Raw genomic sequence first — 17227 nt, 5'->3', positions numbered from 1 at the left:
CTAAACCTGGTGGAGTGTGTTTGAATGGGACAAGCACTTTGCTGAGATTATTTCTGTTCTTTAGTTTTCTAAGTGTTGTGTGAAAACATTCCTCATGAGGAGAAAGTGAATGCACATGAGTGTGGGTGTGTAGTGAGGAAGGTGCTGTTGAGACTGTACTTTCAGGGATTATTTCTATAGTTGGTAACTAGAGAAATGCAGCTGAAAGTGGTTGGTCTTGCTAATCATGAGGATGAGTGACAGTGTTGTCCTCTAAGCATGAAGCAAGTAAACAGTGTTGCTTTAATGTAATTGCTGTTTGCTGTTGATGATTGTTCTTTCTTTCCTGTTGGGAAGCTGGAGAAAGAGAGCACAGGCTGAATGCTTGGCTATTGTCAAAAAGTTCAAAATTAGTTTTGCAGTAGAGAGGAATGGGGATTTCACTGTGTTGTTTTGTTTTGGTTTTTGTTTAATTTCTGGATTTACTTGTTGGCTACATCTACACTGGTATGATTTTATGGAAATACTTTTAATGCAAGAATTTTTGCGTTAAAGCATTTGTACAGCAGAGCACCTACACTGGCATGTGCTTTTGCGCAAGAGATGTGCTTTTGCGCAAAAGCATCCGTGCCAGTGTAGATGCTCTCTTGTTTAAGAAAGCTCCGATAGCCATTTTAGCCATCGGGCTTTGTTGCGCAAGAAATTAACATTGCTATCTACACTGGCCCTTTTGTGCAAGAATACATGAGTGGGCGTGTCAGAGTATTTGCGTAAGTACCACTAATTTTGTACGTTACAAACTCAGTGTTCTTGCGCAAATACTCACGGCCAGTGTAGACAGGCGGCAAGATTTTGCGCAATATCTTGCCAATGTAGACATAGCCGAACTGCTCTGGTCCTGATCCTGATGTTTTCATGCTTTTCTCTCACCTGCTGCTGGGTCTTTTTCCATGTGCTTCTCACACTGGATTTAGCCAGCCCCTTGGATCTGCCTTATACCTTGTCCCCCATCTGTTCCCTAGTGGCCCTGCAGGAGGCAGAGACTAGTCGTAGCCCAGTATTAATTATCCCTTGGGTTAGTACCTTTCTCCCATAATGTGTAGCTAAGATATTTGTTAGTAACTGGCAGGCGCCGCGGGGGCTCACACCCGAACAGAGACACACGACCTCAATATTGGTGCACAAGACAAAACTCACCTGCTCCTGGAACAGGAACACTGACTAGTGGTGAGGCCCCTCCCTGGCAGCACCGAGCAGTGAGAGCTGAGTGAAGGGGGAGAGGTTAAAAACAGGGGGAGAAGGCTCCATGACTGTGTGAGAAGGAGGCTCTGCCCTGGCCAGTGGGGAATCGTTGCCTCTCCCGGGGGGGCCGGGCCTGGTGAGTCATTTCCCCAGGTTACTGAGTGGGGGCTGGAGCCAGTTCTGTGTTGTCTCCTTCAACAACTAAAGCGAACTGCTGGGCTAGTGCTGTGTGTGCCACAGAGCTTCCTCCAGTGCTGCCCACATGGGAGAGGGGAGGGGAAGTTTGAGCCACCCAGCTCTGCCCCTTCTGAAAATGGCAAGTGTTGTCTTAGCAGTGAGGGAGAGGTGGGAAGGAACCTGAAGTAACCTCTTGGGTCACAGCTGCTGTCACATGTGACAATGAGGCAAGAAAAGTGACTAGGCAGCTGTCACATGAAACTGCAGGCTGGTTTCCCTGACTGGGAATTGAACCCAGGCCACAGCAGTGAGAGTGCTGGATGCTAACCACTAGACCATCAGGGACACATGAAACTTGCCTTTTTGCTCACCTACACTAGCCTTTCACAGGCCATTTTCTGTCCACTTCAGGATGGGGGGCAGGTCCATTCTCCCTTGCCCAGAGGCGACAAGAACAGAAACCAAACAGAACATCAAAGCAGACAGACTGAGTCATGTGAGTTGTCCAACTAGCCCAGGATCCTGTCTCACAACCAGGACAGACAGTTATTAAGTGATCCCTCCTGTTGCCCATTCCCAGCTTCTGGTATATACCAGCTAGGGACACCTGCCCTGTCCATCCTGGTTAAATGCCATTGATTGACCTTTCCTGCATTAAATTATCCAGTTCTGTTTTGGACCTTCTTGTAGATTTCACCTTCACAACATCCTGTGGCAAGGAGTTCCACTGGGTGCAAAAATGTTTCCTTTTGGTTTATTTTTAACTTGGTTTCTGGGCTCCCTGAGGCCCTTTCACACACAAGGGCTTTCTCTGCAGCATACTGGGGGAGAAACCCCTGAGCCAGTAACACAGACTGACCTAGGAACAGGCCAACAAGGGGGGTTTCAGTGAAGCTACATGCAAATGGATCCATCTAGTAACCCCTGCCAGCCACACGCACCAGGGAGGGGACTTTAGCCAAGAAAGCAAGGACTCTGAGGGAGGGTTGGAAGTGAAGGGGGTTAATCAGATGGACGGGAGTTTCCAGTGCTGGGCTGTGGCTAAGATGGATGCGGGGATGTCACAGGGCACTAGCACGGCAAGGGGACCAGAGAGGCCCTGCTGCACCGAGAGACATGGCAAAGCCTGGGACTGAACCAGGGACCTTTAAATATTCCATCTTAGGCTCCCCACACTGAGCTGCCCATAAACCCCTCTAGCTGGTTATTAACTGTCCGGGATGTCTGGCAGCCGTGTCACTAACATGATGCCGTCGTGCCCGGCCCAGGAAGGTGAGACTGGTGTTTCCTGCCACCTGCAGTTTGACTTGCTCCTTCCCCCCATTCCTGCCTTAGCTCCCGGGCTGACCTGGCAGCTGAAGTGGTCGGGGGCCCAGCAGCCTGGGCAGGGAGTCGGGTGGCCAGACCCTGGTGGCAAGAGTCTTGGTGCTTCTTGTTTCCCTGCCCCCTCTGGTGCCCTCACTCCTCACCCGCAGCCCCTGCTGCCTGCCTGGGTCCCTGTGCTGTGTCAGATGCTCAATGAACCCTCCTGTTTCACACGGGCTGGGAGTGGCTCTGGGCTAGGGCACAGGGCTGTGTCATTCCCTATGGGAGCGGGAGGCCCCCGGAGCCCAGAGCGAGTGGACTCCCCAAGGGGCGCACGGTGAGAGACAGGGGGCTGGCGGCTCAGGGAAGGGCGGTCCCAGGAGGCAGAGGGCACCTGTGACTCTCGGCTGGCAGCTGACACTCTGCTCCTTGCTTCCCTCCCGCTGCTTCACCTCCCAGGGCTTCTTTCTCCTTCCCTGTCCATAGCAGGCAGCTGCACAAAGGCAAGTCACCAAACCAGACACCCCTGTGGCCAGCACGGCCTCTCAGGGCGCCCCCGCCTGCCCCATGCTGAGAGCCAGGCCCAAACAGGAAAGAGACGGGGGGGCCCTCTTGACACCAGGGTCTCACCACCCATCTTCTTCCCGCCGTCGGCCGCCACAGCCCCTGTCAGCCACTGGGTCAGCACAGGAAGGGGGGCAAGAAATGGCCAAGTAGCGAGTTAGGGTGTGAGGGGCAGGCAAAGCTCATCTTGCTTTGCAGGGCCACGAGCAACAGCATCTCTCTTGTGCACGGCTGTGGAGTAAAGCATCCCTGAGGGAGAAGTGGGGATGTGAGAGTAGCCCCTGAAGTAGCTTAGTGGGGGGTGCATTAATGTGAAGCGTTAAGGGCCCCCTTGTTCAATCCCAGTCCTTGGTGGAAATCTTAGCTCCTGTGGCTGAGCCCTTGTGTGAGTGTGTCTACACTGGGGTTTTATTTCTAGCAAAGTAGACACTCCAGAGTTGCACATGAAGCAGGGATTTAAATAGCAAGTGCTTCATTTGCATACGCTCACCCATGTGCTGTTTTGAAAGTGCAAGTGCACTCTGGGGCTGTTGCATTAGTTCAAACCAAGCCCCTTGGTTCTAACCCGGGGCCCTACACGGCCCTGCGTGCACGCCAGTTGGACGGCTGGGCCGTACTGGGCCGAGCTTTACCTGTGCACCCTAGGGGCAGGCCCTGGGTTGCACTCCAGCAGCCGTGGCTGGGCCATGCATGCACCGTGCACCCCAGGGACGGGTCCCAGGCTACACGCCAGCAGCTGTAACCGGGCTGCGCATGAACCGTGCACCCTGGGGGCAGGCCTGTGCACTGTAGGGATGCAGGCCCTCTCCCCATGGGTGGGCCCATGCATGGGCCATGCGCCCGGGAGCGGCGCCACGTACCCATGCCCAGGGCACCAGAATACCTGAAGCCGGCCCTGGTTCTAACTAACATTGCTCCTCATTTTTTTTCCTCTGTGCCTTCACCCCCCCCAACACACACCAATCCCCCCAACACATACCAACACACCCCCTTCCAACTTTCCTCTGCCCCTTCCCCTGCTGGTAACACAAACAGGACTTTTCCCTGTTGAAAGAACAAACTCTCTGGTTGGGGAATGTAGAACTGGGGAGGGCCTGGGGAAAGGACCTGGGAGGGGGAGGAGGCTGGGAGGAAGGCCTCAGGCTGGCACCTTCCTCTGGTGGTCCCACTGTCTCATGTTAGGGGGCCTCAGCCACTCTGGAGTGCAGGGCCAGCCTGAGCCCTTTTGGCACCCTGGGCCCGGGCACGTGGCACATGAGCGGGCCTGCCCCCTCAGGGAGCATGGGCTCACCCCCAGGGTGCACAGCACATGTGTGGGCCAGCCGTGGCTGCTGGTGTGCAGCCTGGGGCCCGCCCCCAGTGCACACAGTGCATACACTGCGCAGCCCGGCCTGGCCAGCACTATTGGTCCGCATGCTGGGCCATGCAGGGCCCCACAGCCATGGGGGTAAGGGCACTTACAGCTGCCATCAGGTGTCTCCCATTGGTTGGCGCCCTGGGCAGCTGCCTGGCTCGCCCATGCCTCCGTCTGGCCCTGCTGGGGTGGTTCCATGGGGAGAAGCTGGTTCAGGGGAACTTGAGCTGCTGGGCCACTGAAGCAGGCCACCAGCAGCAGCCTCTGTGCAGGGCACACACGCTCCAGGCCATATTGAGTCTCCCCAAGTGGCTTGGGCTCCAGAGCCTGCCCCCCAGCTGGTGCCTTGAGGTAGCAGCAGGAATTTGGGCATCAGTTCCCCTGCTTTTGGGGACAGGAAGCCAGGCCAAGGCCCTTTCAGCCACTGGGGCTGTGCAGGCTGGAGCCTCCCCCTACCAGATCTCTGCCCTGCTTCCTGCAAAGCTCTCAGCCTTTTGCTTGTTTCTGCTTCCCTGTCCATAGCAGGCAACTAAAGAAAGGGAAGTCACTAAACCAAACAGCCCTATGGCCAGCATGGGACTTGAACCCATGACCTTAGTGTTATTAGCACCATGCTCTAACCAACTGAGCTAGCCGGCCTACAGAAATACAGCTCACCAGAGGCCCTTTCAAAAGAGGTGCCTCAGGCAGCTGCAGCAACATCTCTGAAGCTGCCAAGGGCTCTTCTCTTACAGGGTCACTAGCGACTCACTGTGACATGGGCTGGCTAGTCCAGCTGGTTTGAGGGTTGGTCAAGGTGGCTGGTGGCTGGCAGACCCAGGGCAAAGAGGCACTTGATCTTAGAGCCAATCTGCTTGTGTCTTTCAGTGCTAACCCCACCTTGGAGTCTCCTCGCCGTTGTGAAGCATGTCTCCAGTGGAGGCCACGTTCAAAGGATCCCACCCATGGGCTGCCTGTTGAGTCCTGTGGAAACCCAAACTGCATGCAGCCCACATGTTGAGTAGCCCTGATCTAAATCATCTCTCCATAACAGCAGGAACCAGGGGCAGGGTTTGAACCCAAACAGACAAACTTAAGCCCAACACTTTAGCCAGCAGCAAAAGGGCAGAAGCATGAAAGGTCTCGCCCCAGTTGTCCCAAGGACTTGCTCTCAGGGCATCTGACCATCCCACCTCTGTAACAGGGCTTCCCACCACGAGGGCTAGAAAGCCGCCCCCTCCCCACCAGTGAGGAGGGAAACAGGGGAAAGGAAAATCAGAAAAGAAAAACCCAACGTTCCCAGAGATTGCAAGGGACAAAGCTCTAAGGGGGGGGGAGGGAATCCCCCCCTTAACCTAGTGTTTCCCCTGGCTTATATTTAGCCAGACCCAGCTGGATTAGGCCAGTGTTCCCCAGCCTTTTGGGGGACAAACTTTTGGCAGATCAGTAACATTTTATTTGCATATTTGCACCTGCACCCCTACTCTATCCCACACATTCTGCAACCCGCTTTCCTGAGTGTCCCCCTTATCCAACCTTTTCCCCTCCCTCCCCCCCCATCTGGGCAGGAACAGCAACCCATGAGCTCCTTACCTGCATGAGCAGGGCACCAACAGTGGACTTCCCACCCCAAATTGGTTGGTCACTGAGCAGTAGCTGTCTGGGGTGGCCAGCTTCCAGAGGGTGATTGTAATCCACTTCTTCAGGGGGATGGTGGACCCCTGGTGGGTGTTGTGTCTCTGGAGGGTGGGTGCGAGACAGGCACAGAACTCTAGGAAGGTGATCTTGCACATTCAAATGTTCTGCAGCCACTACTGGTCATCCCACCACTCCATGACCAGCCAGTCCCACAAGTCCAAGCTGGTATCTAGCCTCCAGAACCTTCTGGCTACAGTTACATTGTGCTTTCTTGCACAAGAACATATGCAAATAAGGCATGGGAATATTCATCACCACGCCTCTAGGGTTAACAGATGGGTTTCAAAACAATAACGGACACACATGATCTCAGAACAGGAGGAGGGGGGACCGGTCAGGAGGGGAGCAGGGCTGGCTGGAAGAGGGTTGGAGAAGAACTAAGGATGCTCCATGATATTAGCAGGTTGAAAACAAACAAAAGGAAGTATTTCTTCACACAACACACAGTCAACCTGTGGAACTCCTTGCCAGAGGATGTTGTGAAGACCAGGACTATAAGGGCATGTCTATACTTGGAAACTATTTTGAAATTGCTTCAATCAACTTAATAACTTACAGTCTAAGAAAATAGAAATTGTGTCCTCAGTATAGGGAAGCCTCAGAATTAATTCGAGGCAGGCTCTGTTAATGTTCCTTCCTGGGGGCATGGAATTAAAAACAGAGATGCAAGGCTGGGAGCAGCTGAAGCCAAGAGCTCTGTTCTCCTGTGTCAACAACCTCTGAGGTGGCATGAAATCCCCTCTCCTGTTTCTAACCCTGAAATATCATCATCTTTATGATGTAATTCCAGGCCTCTTGGTTCAGCTTTTGAACTCTGACTGCAGACGTTTGCTTACCAGAGATGGAGAGATGCCAAAACAGACTAAGCCATATTGGCAAAGGCTTTTGCCAAAGCCAGGGACCAAACCAGGGACCTTTAGATCTTCAGTCTAATGCTCTCCCAACTGAGCTACTTTGGCAATTTCCCAATATAGCAGAGCTTTCTTGCAGACTACAGTGCCTACACTGCCATGGGTGCTCTTGCACAAAAGCACAGCATGCACATGGCAGTATGGACGTTTTCTTGCGCAAGACTTCTTGCACAAGAACCCTTGCGCAAGATGTTCTTGCGCAAGAAGCCACAAGTGTAGACATAGCTCAGGAGTGGGAGAAACTAACCATCTGATTTATTTGCAAAGGAGAAACAAATACAAACTTTTGTCCCCATCCCCACCCCACTTAGCCTGGCACTTGCACCTCCAGCCAGGGCCAGATTAATGCATGGGCACCAACCTATGGAGGCACCTGACTGAAGGGGTAAGGGATGCCGCATCAGGTGCCCCCCATAGGTTGCCACCCTGGGGCGGAAGCGTGCATGCAGCACACGCCCGCTGCTCAGGGTGCAAGAATGACTCAGGTTGGCCCTGCCCCCAGCCCAACTCTCCCAGGCACCCCAGAGAGCAGCACTCACACATGGGGAGCTGGAAAGTGGAGAGACTCCCTGAGACACCAACTCAAAAGGACTCGCTCTGGGTAGGTCTGCACTGAGATAGCAGCCCAGTGGCCAGGCTGTAGCTGGCCCAGCTCAGCTGTACCTGGCCTGGAGGGCTTTTGTTGGGAGTTTAGAAACCTGAAGACAGGGGCATCTCTGGGGGGTAGGGGAGTGGATGTCACAGTGTCAGGGCAGTTGTCATGCCCCCCCCCCAATCTTCCTTTGCTCCAGCCCCACTGCTGAGAGATACTGACCACTGTCATTGCTTAAACTGCACACAGAGCTTATGGCAAAGGCTAGCATATGGTTAAAATACAATGAACATTCTGGTAAATTATCAGAGGGGTAGCCCTGTTAGTCTGAATCTGCAAAAGCAGCGAGGAGTCCTGTGGCACCTTATAGACTAACTGAAGTGTTGGAGCATAAGCTTTCGTGGGCAAAGACCCACTTCCTCAGATGCATTTGTTACCTTTGAGTTTGTAATCTGCTTTGCTCTGCCTGTTCTCACTTATCACCACTTAAATCCTACAGCTTGTACTTAATAAAACCACTTTTACTTATTATCAAGCAAAGTGTAAACAATTACTACCTCTGGGAGCAATCCGTGTGCACATTCCCCTTTCATTGCTAAATGGGGCTTACCCCATTCTTTGGGGTTTGATCCCATTTGGGGAGTGCTATCCCAGAAAGCTGGGCCCTAAACTGCTCTCTCCTCAGACCTGAAGAGGTTCAGTGTCTGTACTGCTGCTCAGAGGCGGGGATGGGAATCTCAGCTCGGGGCCTTGGCCAGGGGAGACTAAGGAGCTGCCCCAGCAGGATTGGGTGGTGAGAAGCCCCAGAGAGCAGAAAGGTGAGTGGCAGTGGACAGATCAGTACCCCAGGAGGCCCTCCCCAAGAGGTCTTCTGGGACCACAGCCACCTGGCCGGGCAGCTTAAAGGGAACTCAGGTTATACGTTTTTCCCCTCTGTGGGTCCTACAAAGGCTAAGATGATTTGAGCTCTGACAGAAGCTTTCCCCACAGTAAAAATAACTCAATGGCTTTCTCCCCTCTTAAAGTCTGACCTATGTTTGAAGCCTTTTCTGCAATCAGAGCTTCTATAAGGCAACACTCTTGTATGTATTCTGATGACTAGTAATGCAGGAGCACTGACTGAAGCTTTTCCCACAGTCAGAACAACTGAAAAGTTTCTTTCCTGTGTGGGTCCTCTTATGGTTTAAAAGGCTTGTGCGGTGACTGAAGCTTTTCCTGCAGTCAGAGCAATTGAAAGGTTTCTCTCCTGTGTGGATCCTCCTATGGGTAAGAAGGTATGAGCCTCTAGTGAAGCTTTTCCCACAGTCAGAGCAATAGAAGGGTTTCTCTCCTGTGTGGATCCTCCTATGGGTAACAAGGTGTGAGCCTCTAGTGAAGCTTTTCCCACAGTCAGAGCAATAGAAGGGTTTCTCTCCTGTGTGGGTCATCCTATGTCTAACAAGGTGTGAAATCTGAGTGAAGCTTTTCTCACAGTCAGAGCAATTGAAAGGTTTCTCCCCTGTGTGGCTCCTCCTATGGGTAACAAGGTATGAGCTACTACTGAAGTTTTTCCCGCAGTCAGAGCAATTAAAGGGTTTCTCTCCTGTATGGATCCTCCTATGGGTAACAAGGTTTGACTTCTGACTGAAGCTTTTCCCACACGCAGAGCAATTGAAAGGCTTCTCCCCTGTGTGAGCCATCCTATGGATAACAAATTGTGAGTTTTTAATGAAATTTTTCCCACAGTCAGAGCAGTTATGGGGTGTCTCTCTTGTATGTATTTTCGGATGGTTTGTAAAGTGTGAGTGCTCACTGAAGCTTTTCCCAGAGTCAGAGCACTTGAAGGGCTTCTCTCCCATATGGACCCTTTGATGTTCAGTAAGAGTTTCACAGTCACTACATGTGCAGGGTGACTGTTGATGGGGGATTTCCTGTTGAACGGCTTCTGTGTTTCTTTTCTCCCCTGTGCTCCTGCTACTGGAGTTACCCTGTCCCTCTCCTAGATGATTTCCCTGCTGCTTTTTTGGGCTATGCTGACTCTCACAGCTCGCTCCTTGCTCACGTATCTGGAAAACATGTCCTTCAGATCGTCTCAATAGTCCGCATGGAGACACTTGCTCCAGTCCTTCCTGTTGAAGACTCTTTTCATGGTTCTCAGTCAGTGTCCTGTCACCTGTTGGAACAGAGGAATGATCCAGACAGGAGTTATTCTCCACGATTAACTGCAAGGAAACGCTAAAAAAGGAATAGAAAAGGGGATACACGCTCAAATAATGGTCAAATTATCATTAGCTGAGTTGGTTGTCCTCCTTCACAACCCTTCCACAGAGAAGAGAACCCAGCCTTTCCTCGCCCACCACACTCTGACTGGAGTTGAAGACAAGCTGAACAGTCAGTCAGACTTCATGAAAACACACAAGTTACATCTGCTATAAGGAGACAGAAATTGGTTTCTGAGTCAGTTTAACTGATTGCCCATCTGTCTGGGTGTTGCTGACCTCCTCTTCCTCACAGCTCAGAGGATCTGGGACCCACAACTCCTCCTCTCTCTCCACCCAGGAGATCACATGAGTTTCGGAGACTGGAAATTGTGTTTGGAGAGCAAAAAACCAAGTGCTGATCTTGTTCATTAAGGTCTTTCCCATTACTGCTTCCAGAGCTGGGATCTGAATCACCCACCCAGAGAGGCTCCTTTCCCCACCTAGCAGAGACTGGGCTCTGGCTGGTACAAGAGTCCAGGACACACTCACCTGCAGTAAAGATGCATCACTCCCCCACCTTGGGAATGGCCCAGCTCATTCCCCAGGGCAGCTAAGCGCTCTGTTGCACTCTAGATATTCCATTAACAGCGTATGGGAGTTAGATCCCAAATCCATATTCATTTCTCTCCGTACCTGGCTTGAGTTACAAGATTACTGTGTCTGCAACAATGGGATCCAGTTCTCTGCACCCAGTGTTTCTGATAACAAGCCACATATTCATCTGCCTGAACATGGACATAGGTTAAATGCAGGCTGCTGTATTTAAAATCCTTAGTCTTCATTCACAGATTTGCAGCACAAACTGCTCTCATCTCACAGAGATGTTATAAACCCATTCCACAACTGAGAGTCAGTGACTTTAAGCATCTGAATGGTGGTGTTATTATTAAATACGTGTGCTTATTATTAAACACTTGTGCTGAGTGTTTGCAGGACGACATCTTAAGAGTCATGGGATCAGAATATATCCTCAGTCATGCAGTCTGACCCCCTCAGTGGCACAAGCCATTACATTTAGTCCGGTTACCCAGGCACAAAGCTCTGTTTCCCCCACAGTGTATTTTCTATAAAGTCTCCCAGTGATTTGAAGACATCAAGAGATGGGAGAATCCACCAGTTCTTTGTTCATTTGTTTCAGCAGCTAATCCGCTTCCCTATCAAACATTTGTGCCTCTTCTCTAGCCTGAAATAGTCTGGCATCAGCTTTCAATTATTGGCTCTCACTGAGCCGTATCCATTCGAAGAGGAGGGCCAAATTTTCATGGGGGGGCCAAATAGAAAGTGGCTGAGAGCTGCACTTCTCCATGACATAAATGCAGGAAATGGAGGATCCGGGATGGGCATTGGGAGAAGGAGGATGCTTGAGGTAACTGTTTGGGATACAGGACAGATAGAGGGGTCTAGGAGGGAGTTTGGGTAAAGGAGCCTGTCAGCCTATTTATTGTTTGAAACCAACCCCATATTGAAACTGACTGAGCAGTGAAATCTGAGCCTGAAGGTGCCGTCCGTTTTGTGCTTTAACTTTACCCCTTTAGCATCACAAACCTATAGACCAGTGTTTCTCCAAATGTCCACAGGTCCCCATGCAGCATCCCTGGGGCTCCTCACTGATCACTGGGTGATTTAGGGCTGTGTGCACCGTGGTCGCTGGGTTTGGTTAGTAACTTCAATGACAATCCCATGAAGATGTTTTCACAGGAATTCTCACATCACTTAAAGAATTTCCACCAGCAAACTCACCTTGTCTGAAAGCTCCAAGGGACTTTCCTCTTGCTCTGTCCAGTGCAGAGGGCAGAGTGTCTAGTGGGGGAAGGGATAAGAGAGGTGAGATTCCAGGCTCTCCTATTTATAACAATGTCCTCATGATGAACTCTGCGTTTCAATTCTAGTAGAGACCAGACAGACTCACACTCAGGTATTTAGTATGAAAGAGTCTGAAACTTTCATTTCCTCTCTCACTCGGGCACCTCCCAGCAATGCAGCCAATATCCCTGCAGCCTCACACCTGTCCCAAGAGAGACAAGCTGTAAATAAGATTTACTCTTCCCTCCTCACCTTCTCCCACTTGTTTTCTCATTCACTTACTGCCTCTTATCATAACCTGGAGCTGTGGTGGTGGGACACATTGCCATGACAATAACTTTAGCCATTTTGATCTCTGAATGGGAGGTGTCACGCTACTGGATTTTGAGGGGAGCAGCCAGATCACTGCTGCACCCATGGGAGGATGTTGGCCCCAGAAGTGGCACAAAGGGGGGGGGGCATGTGAGGTGTCAAATAGAAGCCTACTTTCTTCTGATTTCATATATGCTCTTCATGTGATTGTATAATGTTGGGAACTGAGGCAGGGGAAGGTTGGCTTCAGAGGCCAGATTCAATAGTCTCAGATACTTGAACTGCTTTCCCCTCATCCATCCCTTCCAGGTACCTTTGAACTCCCTCAGAGTCTCCGACAGAGCAATCGTTTTCTGGGAGAAACCTCTGACTTGTTCTTCTAGTTCAGGGGAAATCTCTTCCGGCAGCTGGAATTGCCCCATCTCACACCTGGACAGACACAATTCCACGTGATTGTATGTCGTTTACTGCTGATATGTTCTGGCTAGTAAGTCTCAGCTCTAACAGGCCTGGAGTTAGAATTCCTCCAATTTTCCCAGCCTGAGAGCAGGGGCAACACATCCCATGGCCATGCAACCTTCCCCTCAAAGATCCCATTTCAGTTCTTCACTTCTGGCCTGGGGAGACTGACTGGGGGAGTAAATGGGAATAGAGTCTCCATGGCCAACTCACTCCTTGGCTTCCAGATGCTGAGGGACAGGAGGTTCCCATGTGAAGGGCTGAAGGAATCTGTCTACTAGGGATTAGACCGTGATACCAGCTCCTCTCAACCCAGCTCCTTCCACACAGGTCTCCAAACAGCCCTCCAGTGGGACAGACTCTTGATCCCTGCTGTCCTGGGCTGAATGTGCTCAGTGCCCAACAGTGACAGGCCCATGTTCCACCCCACAGTCCTGCGGCAACCAATCCCCAAGGAGGTGACAGCTCTAAGCAACACTTGGTCAGACTGTGCCCTGAATGGGGAATTCCAGAGTCTCAAGTGCGAGGATGAGACCCTCAGAATTAAATGCATCAGAGATATTCATGTCTAACATCTGGCTGTAGAGCTCTGGGGAGATGTGGTGCTAACTTCTGCTCCAAGCCTTTTCCCTGGTCTGTGCACTGTGAGGGGAGTGAGAGCCACGTACCTACTCAGGGTGCTTCTGACGTCCTAGAAAAAAAGACACAGAAAAGAATCTCAGCCCCATTGGACACACACAGGGGACCTCTGAGAAGGGATTTTGCAAACCTGAGAAGAGAGACCCTGCCTTGGCCCCAGGAACATGGATCCCCTGAGTGAATGGGGCTTTGCCATCTCTAATAGATCTGTGCCTGTAACTCTACAAAGCACAAGAGTCATTCACATGGCAGCAATGCACAAAGTGTTACACTGAGATCTGACAACTGGGACCGAGCACTTGTGATTCAGGAGCCTCTCTTCACTGTGTGAGGAGCTGGCATGTTTGTCCCTCAGTCTCACCTGCAGGAATTCACTTGCTGGCTTCTGACATGTCCCCTCCAGTTCCCCAATCCTCTCGCTGATACGGGAAATCTGCACAGAGAGGTTCCTGACAGTGTCAATCTGGAACCTCCCAATCTCCTCATCTAATTGCTCCAGCTGGGCTAGGAGTCGCTGCGTTTGTTCCTCCAGAAACTGCTGCAGCTGCTGAAACTCAGCCACAATCATCTGCCTCTTGGCTTGGGTCCATTTCTGTGTGAAAACAGGGAAAGGGCTGGTCAGGGGCATGGATGGCGCCCACGGCCCTTTCACAGGGAGCTGAGTGCGCAGTAGGGCGAATTTCTTGGAAAACTCTAAAGTTTGCCTCTTTGTGATTACTAGGCAGATGTGTCTCTCCCAGCATCTCCTTTGCCCCATGTCCCTCTGAAAGGGATGTTCCCATGTCTGTCATGGGCAGCATCTTTTGTTATTCATGGGCTCTGGGAATTCATATCCAGAGCACCAGGAGGCAGGACTCAGCACTAGCCTGACAGAGATACCCAGGGAGGAAAAAGAAGCAAACATATAAATGCACCAAGTGAGCAGACAGTCCTACAGGGGCACATTCCCAGACATCCTCCCCAGGTGAGCTCAAAGCCACAAAGGATGGACATTAACTCATGCACTGACACGGATGCTCAAGGCCTTTCTACACATGGATCTCAGCCAGCAATTCATGATCCATGAGAAACACAAACAAGCCCAACCTCACCAAGGCCACACAGGAGTCTGCCTCCTAACACAGCCCTCCCACTGCCAGTCCCTGCTGCTCCATAGCCACAAGCACTTACCAGATACTCCTGGCTTTTCCCTTCTGCTGCTGTTTTCCTTCTCAGCAGCTTTTCTCTTTCCTCCCTCAGAGTCTTCAAATGAGTCTCCAATTTTTCCTGAAGAAACAGATATAAGCACGAGGGCAAACCACATTAGATGTTGGGAGCCCATTTATCTGCCTTTAAGAGAATCCCAGTTTTGAGGAACTCTGCCCTTCTCCAGCAGGGACTCAGCCCTGGACATGGCTTTGTCCATAGCAAAATACACAGGAAGAGACTGCGGATGCAGCAGGACACCTACCAGCCTAGGGACAGATCGATGGTGGCACCTTCAGAAAGAATGATGCAGGTGGTTAATAATACTAATCACGTAACCAATTACAATTTTATCAGTGACAGTATTTTTTAACCTGCTGACAGGCAGGGTTGGTAGCGGAAATGGGCTCTCTTGGAGCTAGGGATCTCTTGTGAGGTCTGCCAGGGTGGCCACAACAACTGCTGGCCAATGGGAACGCCCAGCAGCTGCAGACTGATGTTAGCTGCCAGAGGCAAGTGGGCACGTCAGGGGCAGTGGGGAGTTTAAGTGGTAATTGGCACCAATAAACGTTAGCTCATCAGTTAGCAAGAGTTCAAACTGGTTACAATCTAGTTGAATCCCAGTTCTTACTGGCATAGACCTGTGCTTCCTGAAACCCTGCTATGGGTGGAGTGAAGGTGATCGGGACCCCATACAGCATCCAGCCCAGCAACCTCAACTAGTGCCAGCTGCTGCATCAGTTTAACCCCTCACGGAGCAGCCCTGAAGTTCAGCATCCCAGTGGGAAACCTCTTCTCCCTGCTGAGCCCAGGACTTTACAAGGCATCTTTCTCTCCTAACAGCCACACTTCATCACTGTTCAGTGATGCTGAGGGACAGGGAGCAGTGTAGTCTAACAACTGGACCAGGGTTCAGGACCGAACTCTATCCCTGATGTGTTTGGCGACTATGAGCAACTTGCTGCCCCACCTTCCCTTTCCACAGTTTGTCTAACTGGACTGTGACCTGCTCAGAGCAGGGACTTTCCCGTGCTGGGTATTGTGCAGGGTCACTGTGGATCTATAAGGCAAATAACAGCTTATTATTCCTGTTCATTCTATCAGTAACAGCTTGTAACCTCCTCTTCTCTAGTCCCAAGGCAGCTCACTGACAGTGGCCTGTAGCTCCTGTAATCTAAACCTCTTTGATTATTCACACCTTCCCTTGTGCAAACACCCCTCCTGCCACCAGTGAGGGCTGCATTTCAGGATTTAGAGCCTCAGAGAAACATTTCCCACATCAGGTATCTGTAAAGACTTGACATAAGTTGCCACGAAGCCAGAACATTTACTTTTTACAGCATCTCTTGAATCATGAAGGCTTTACAGATGTGGTCATCAATCAGTAGGTCGGGATCTTCAGCTGCCCCCTCTCCCTGCTGCTGCACATCTCCTGCCCTTTGCCTTGGAGCTGTTTCCTTCTCCCACCCTGCATTCTATCTCCAGAAACAGAGGGAGTCTGTAGGCTGCTTTTGAGAGTGGTGCAGGGGTGAGCCTTCCTCAGCCCCACTGCACCACCACAGAGGAGCCACCTGTGGTAAGCAGTGTGCAGCTGGAGCCTGTATCCTGAATCCCTGTTCTAGTCATGTACCTCTCCTACACCCCAAACCTCTTCTCTAACCCTGAGCCCCCTGAGCTCAAACTGCCTTACAGAGCCTGAACCCCCTCCTGCATCCCAACCCTCTGCCCCTGCCTGATGAAAGGGACAAAGGATCGGGGAGGGAGAAGGGATGCAGTGAGCAGAGGCGGGGCCTCGGAAAAGGGTCACAAAGGAGGTGGGGCAAGGGTATGTGGGTTTGAGGTAGATCCTGGGTTGCACTTAAATTCAAAAAGTGATACTTTAAAAGGCTGGAGACCACTGCTTTACACTGGTTGGTTCACATCTGTGGCTGGTAACAGTCAGTGAAATTAGCCTGTAATTAAAACCCAATGTTATTTCCCATCACACTGGACAGCCACTTTGTACCTTGTACTCCTGGGCAGCTTCCTGTTTGGGCACCACCATGTGAGCCTGGGATCTGTCACACACCACACAGATGGGAGTTTGATCCTCTTCACAGAACAGCTTCAGAGCCTCCTGGTGCTCCCCACACACCCCGTCCCGTCTTGCTCTCTCTGCTGCCTGGTAACTCAGTGACTTGGCTAGTTCCACCACGTTTGCCAGCTGCCGGTTGGGCCGGAGGGGTCCCTGCTGCTCAGTGTCTCTGCCCTGAGGGCTGAGGGGGGCCTGGCAGGAATTGTGCCCACACTCCAGAGTGACAGGGGCAGTGAAATCCTCCAGGCAGACGGGACGCGGCGCTTCCTCCCGGACACTTTCCACGGGGCTCTCTGCAGCCATGGCTGCCTCTGGGCTGGGGGACCGGGGCCGGGTCACTGTCCTGAGCTCAGCAGTGGGGGGGGGGCAGGTCCAGGGGGGCAGAGCCGTGAGGTACCAGCACTGCGGACAAAAAAAAAATCAAACTTAAACATCGAAAAAGCCCCAAAAGCTTCGCTCCCCCCCCTGCAGGGTCCAATGGGCCCCTCCCGCTAACTGCCCCGGCCAGAACCGCCCCCCCATCGCTGCGCCCCTCAGGCCAGCCCCCCTGTGTTCAAATGCCCCCCCCCCAGCACACTCTGCAGCCCCCTCACAGCCCCGCTGTGCGCCCGGCACCACCCAGCCCCCCCCCCCCCCCCCCCCCGCCAGGCCAGCGCGAGCATCAGGAAGCGCCAACAGCCCGACGGGGGGGGGGGGGGGGAGACCGCAGCGGCG

At 52.0% G+C, this 17227-nt stretch overlaps 2 protein-coding genes and 3 non-coding genes across 5 annotated transcripts in view; 1 reads left to right on the top strand and 4 right to left on the bottom strand.

Moving 5' to 3' along the window:
• The window catches only part of LOC149523058 (uncharacterized), a 224171-nt gene that overhangs the window by 206109 nt on the left and 835 nt on the right, over window positions 1-17227 (bottom strand). The window contains 1 exon segment of the mRNA XM_089771245.1: window positions 16445-16915. Coding sequence (XP_089627371.1) covers window positions 16445-16816 — 372 coding nt within the window. The 5' untranslated portion in view covers window positions 16817-16915.
• On the top strand, window positions 150-365 carry LOC142824508 (small nucleolar RNA U3). Its single transcript, XR_012899367.2, has one exon. It is a non-coding gene; the product is annotated as a small nucleolar RNA U3 (small nucleolar RNA).
• On the bottom strand, window positions 1672-1743 carry TRNAE-CUC (transfer RNA glutamic acid (anticodon CUC)). Its single transcript has one exon. It is a non-coding gene; the product is annotated as a tRNA-Glu (tRNA).
• LOC142821530 (uncharacterized) lies at window positions 5058-14210 on the bottom strand. Its single transcript, XM_089771327.1, has 5 exons — window positions 13616-14210; window positions 13284-13306; window positions 12470-12585; window positions 11782-11841; window positions 5058-9953 (listed from the first exon to the last, which is right to left on the bottom strand). The coding sequence occupies exons 1-5, from the start codon at window positions 14009-14011 to the stop codon at window positions 8866-8868; spliced, it is 1683 nt and encodes a 560-aa protein (XP_089627453.1). The 5' UTR covers window positions 14012-14210; the 3' UTR covers window positions 5058-8865.
• Window positions 5187-5260, bottom strand: TRNAI-AAU (transfer RNA isoleucine (anticodon AAU)). The gene has a single exon. It is a non-coding gene; the product is annotated as a tRNA-Ile (tRNA).

The sequence above is a fragment of the Pelodiscus sinensis genome, chromosome 19 (genome assembly GCF_052426305.1).
Source record: "Pelodiscus sinensis isolate ZL-2025 chromosome 19, ASM5242630v1, whole genome shotgun sequence".
Classification (NCBI taxonomy): domain Eukaryota; kingdom Metazoa; phylum Chordata; order Testudines; family Trionychidae; genus Pelodiscus; species Pelodiscus sinensis.
Note: the sequence above shows the minus strand (reverse complement) of the source record. Positions and strands in the feature narration are given on the sequence as shown.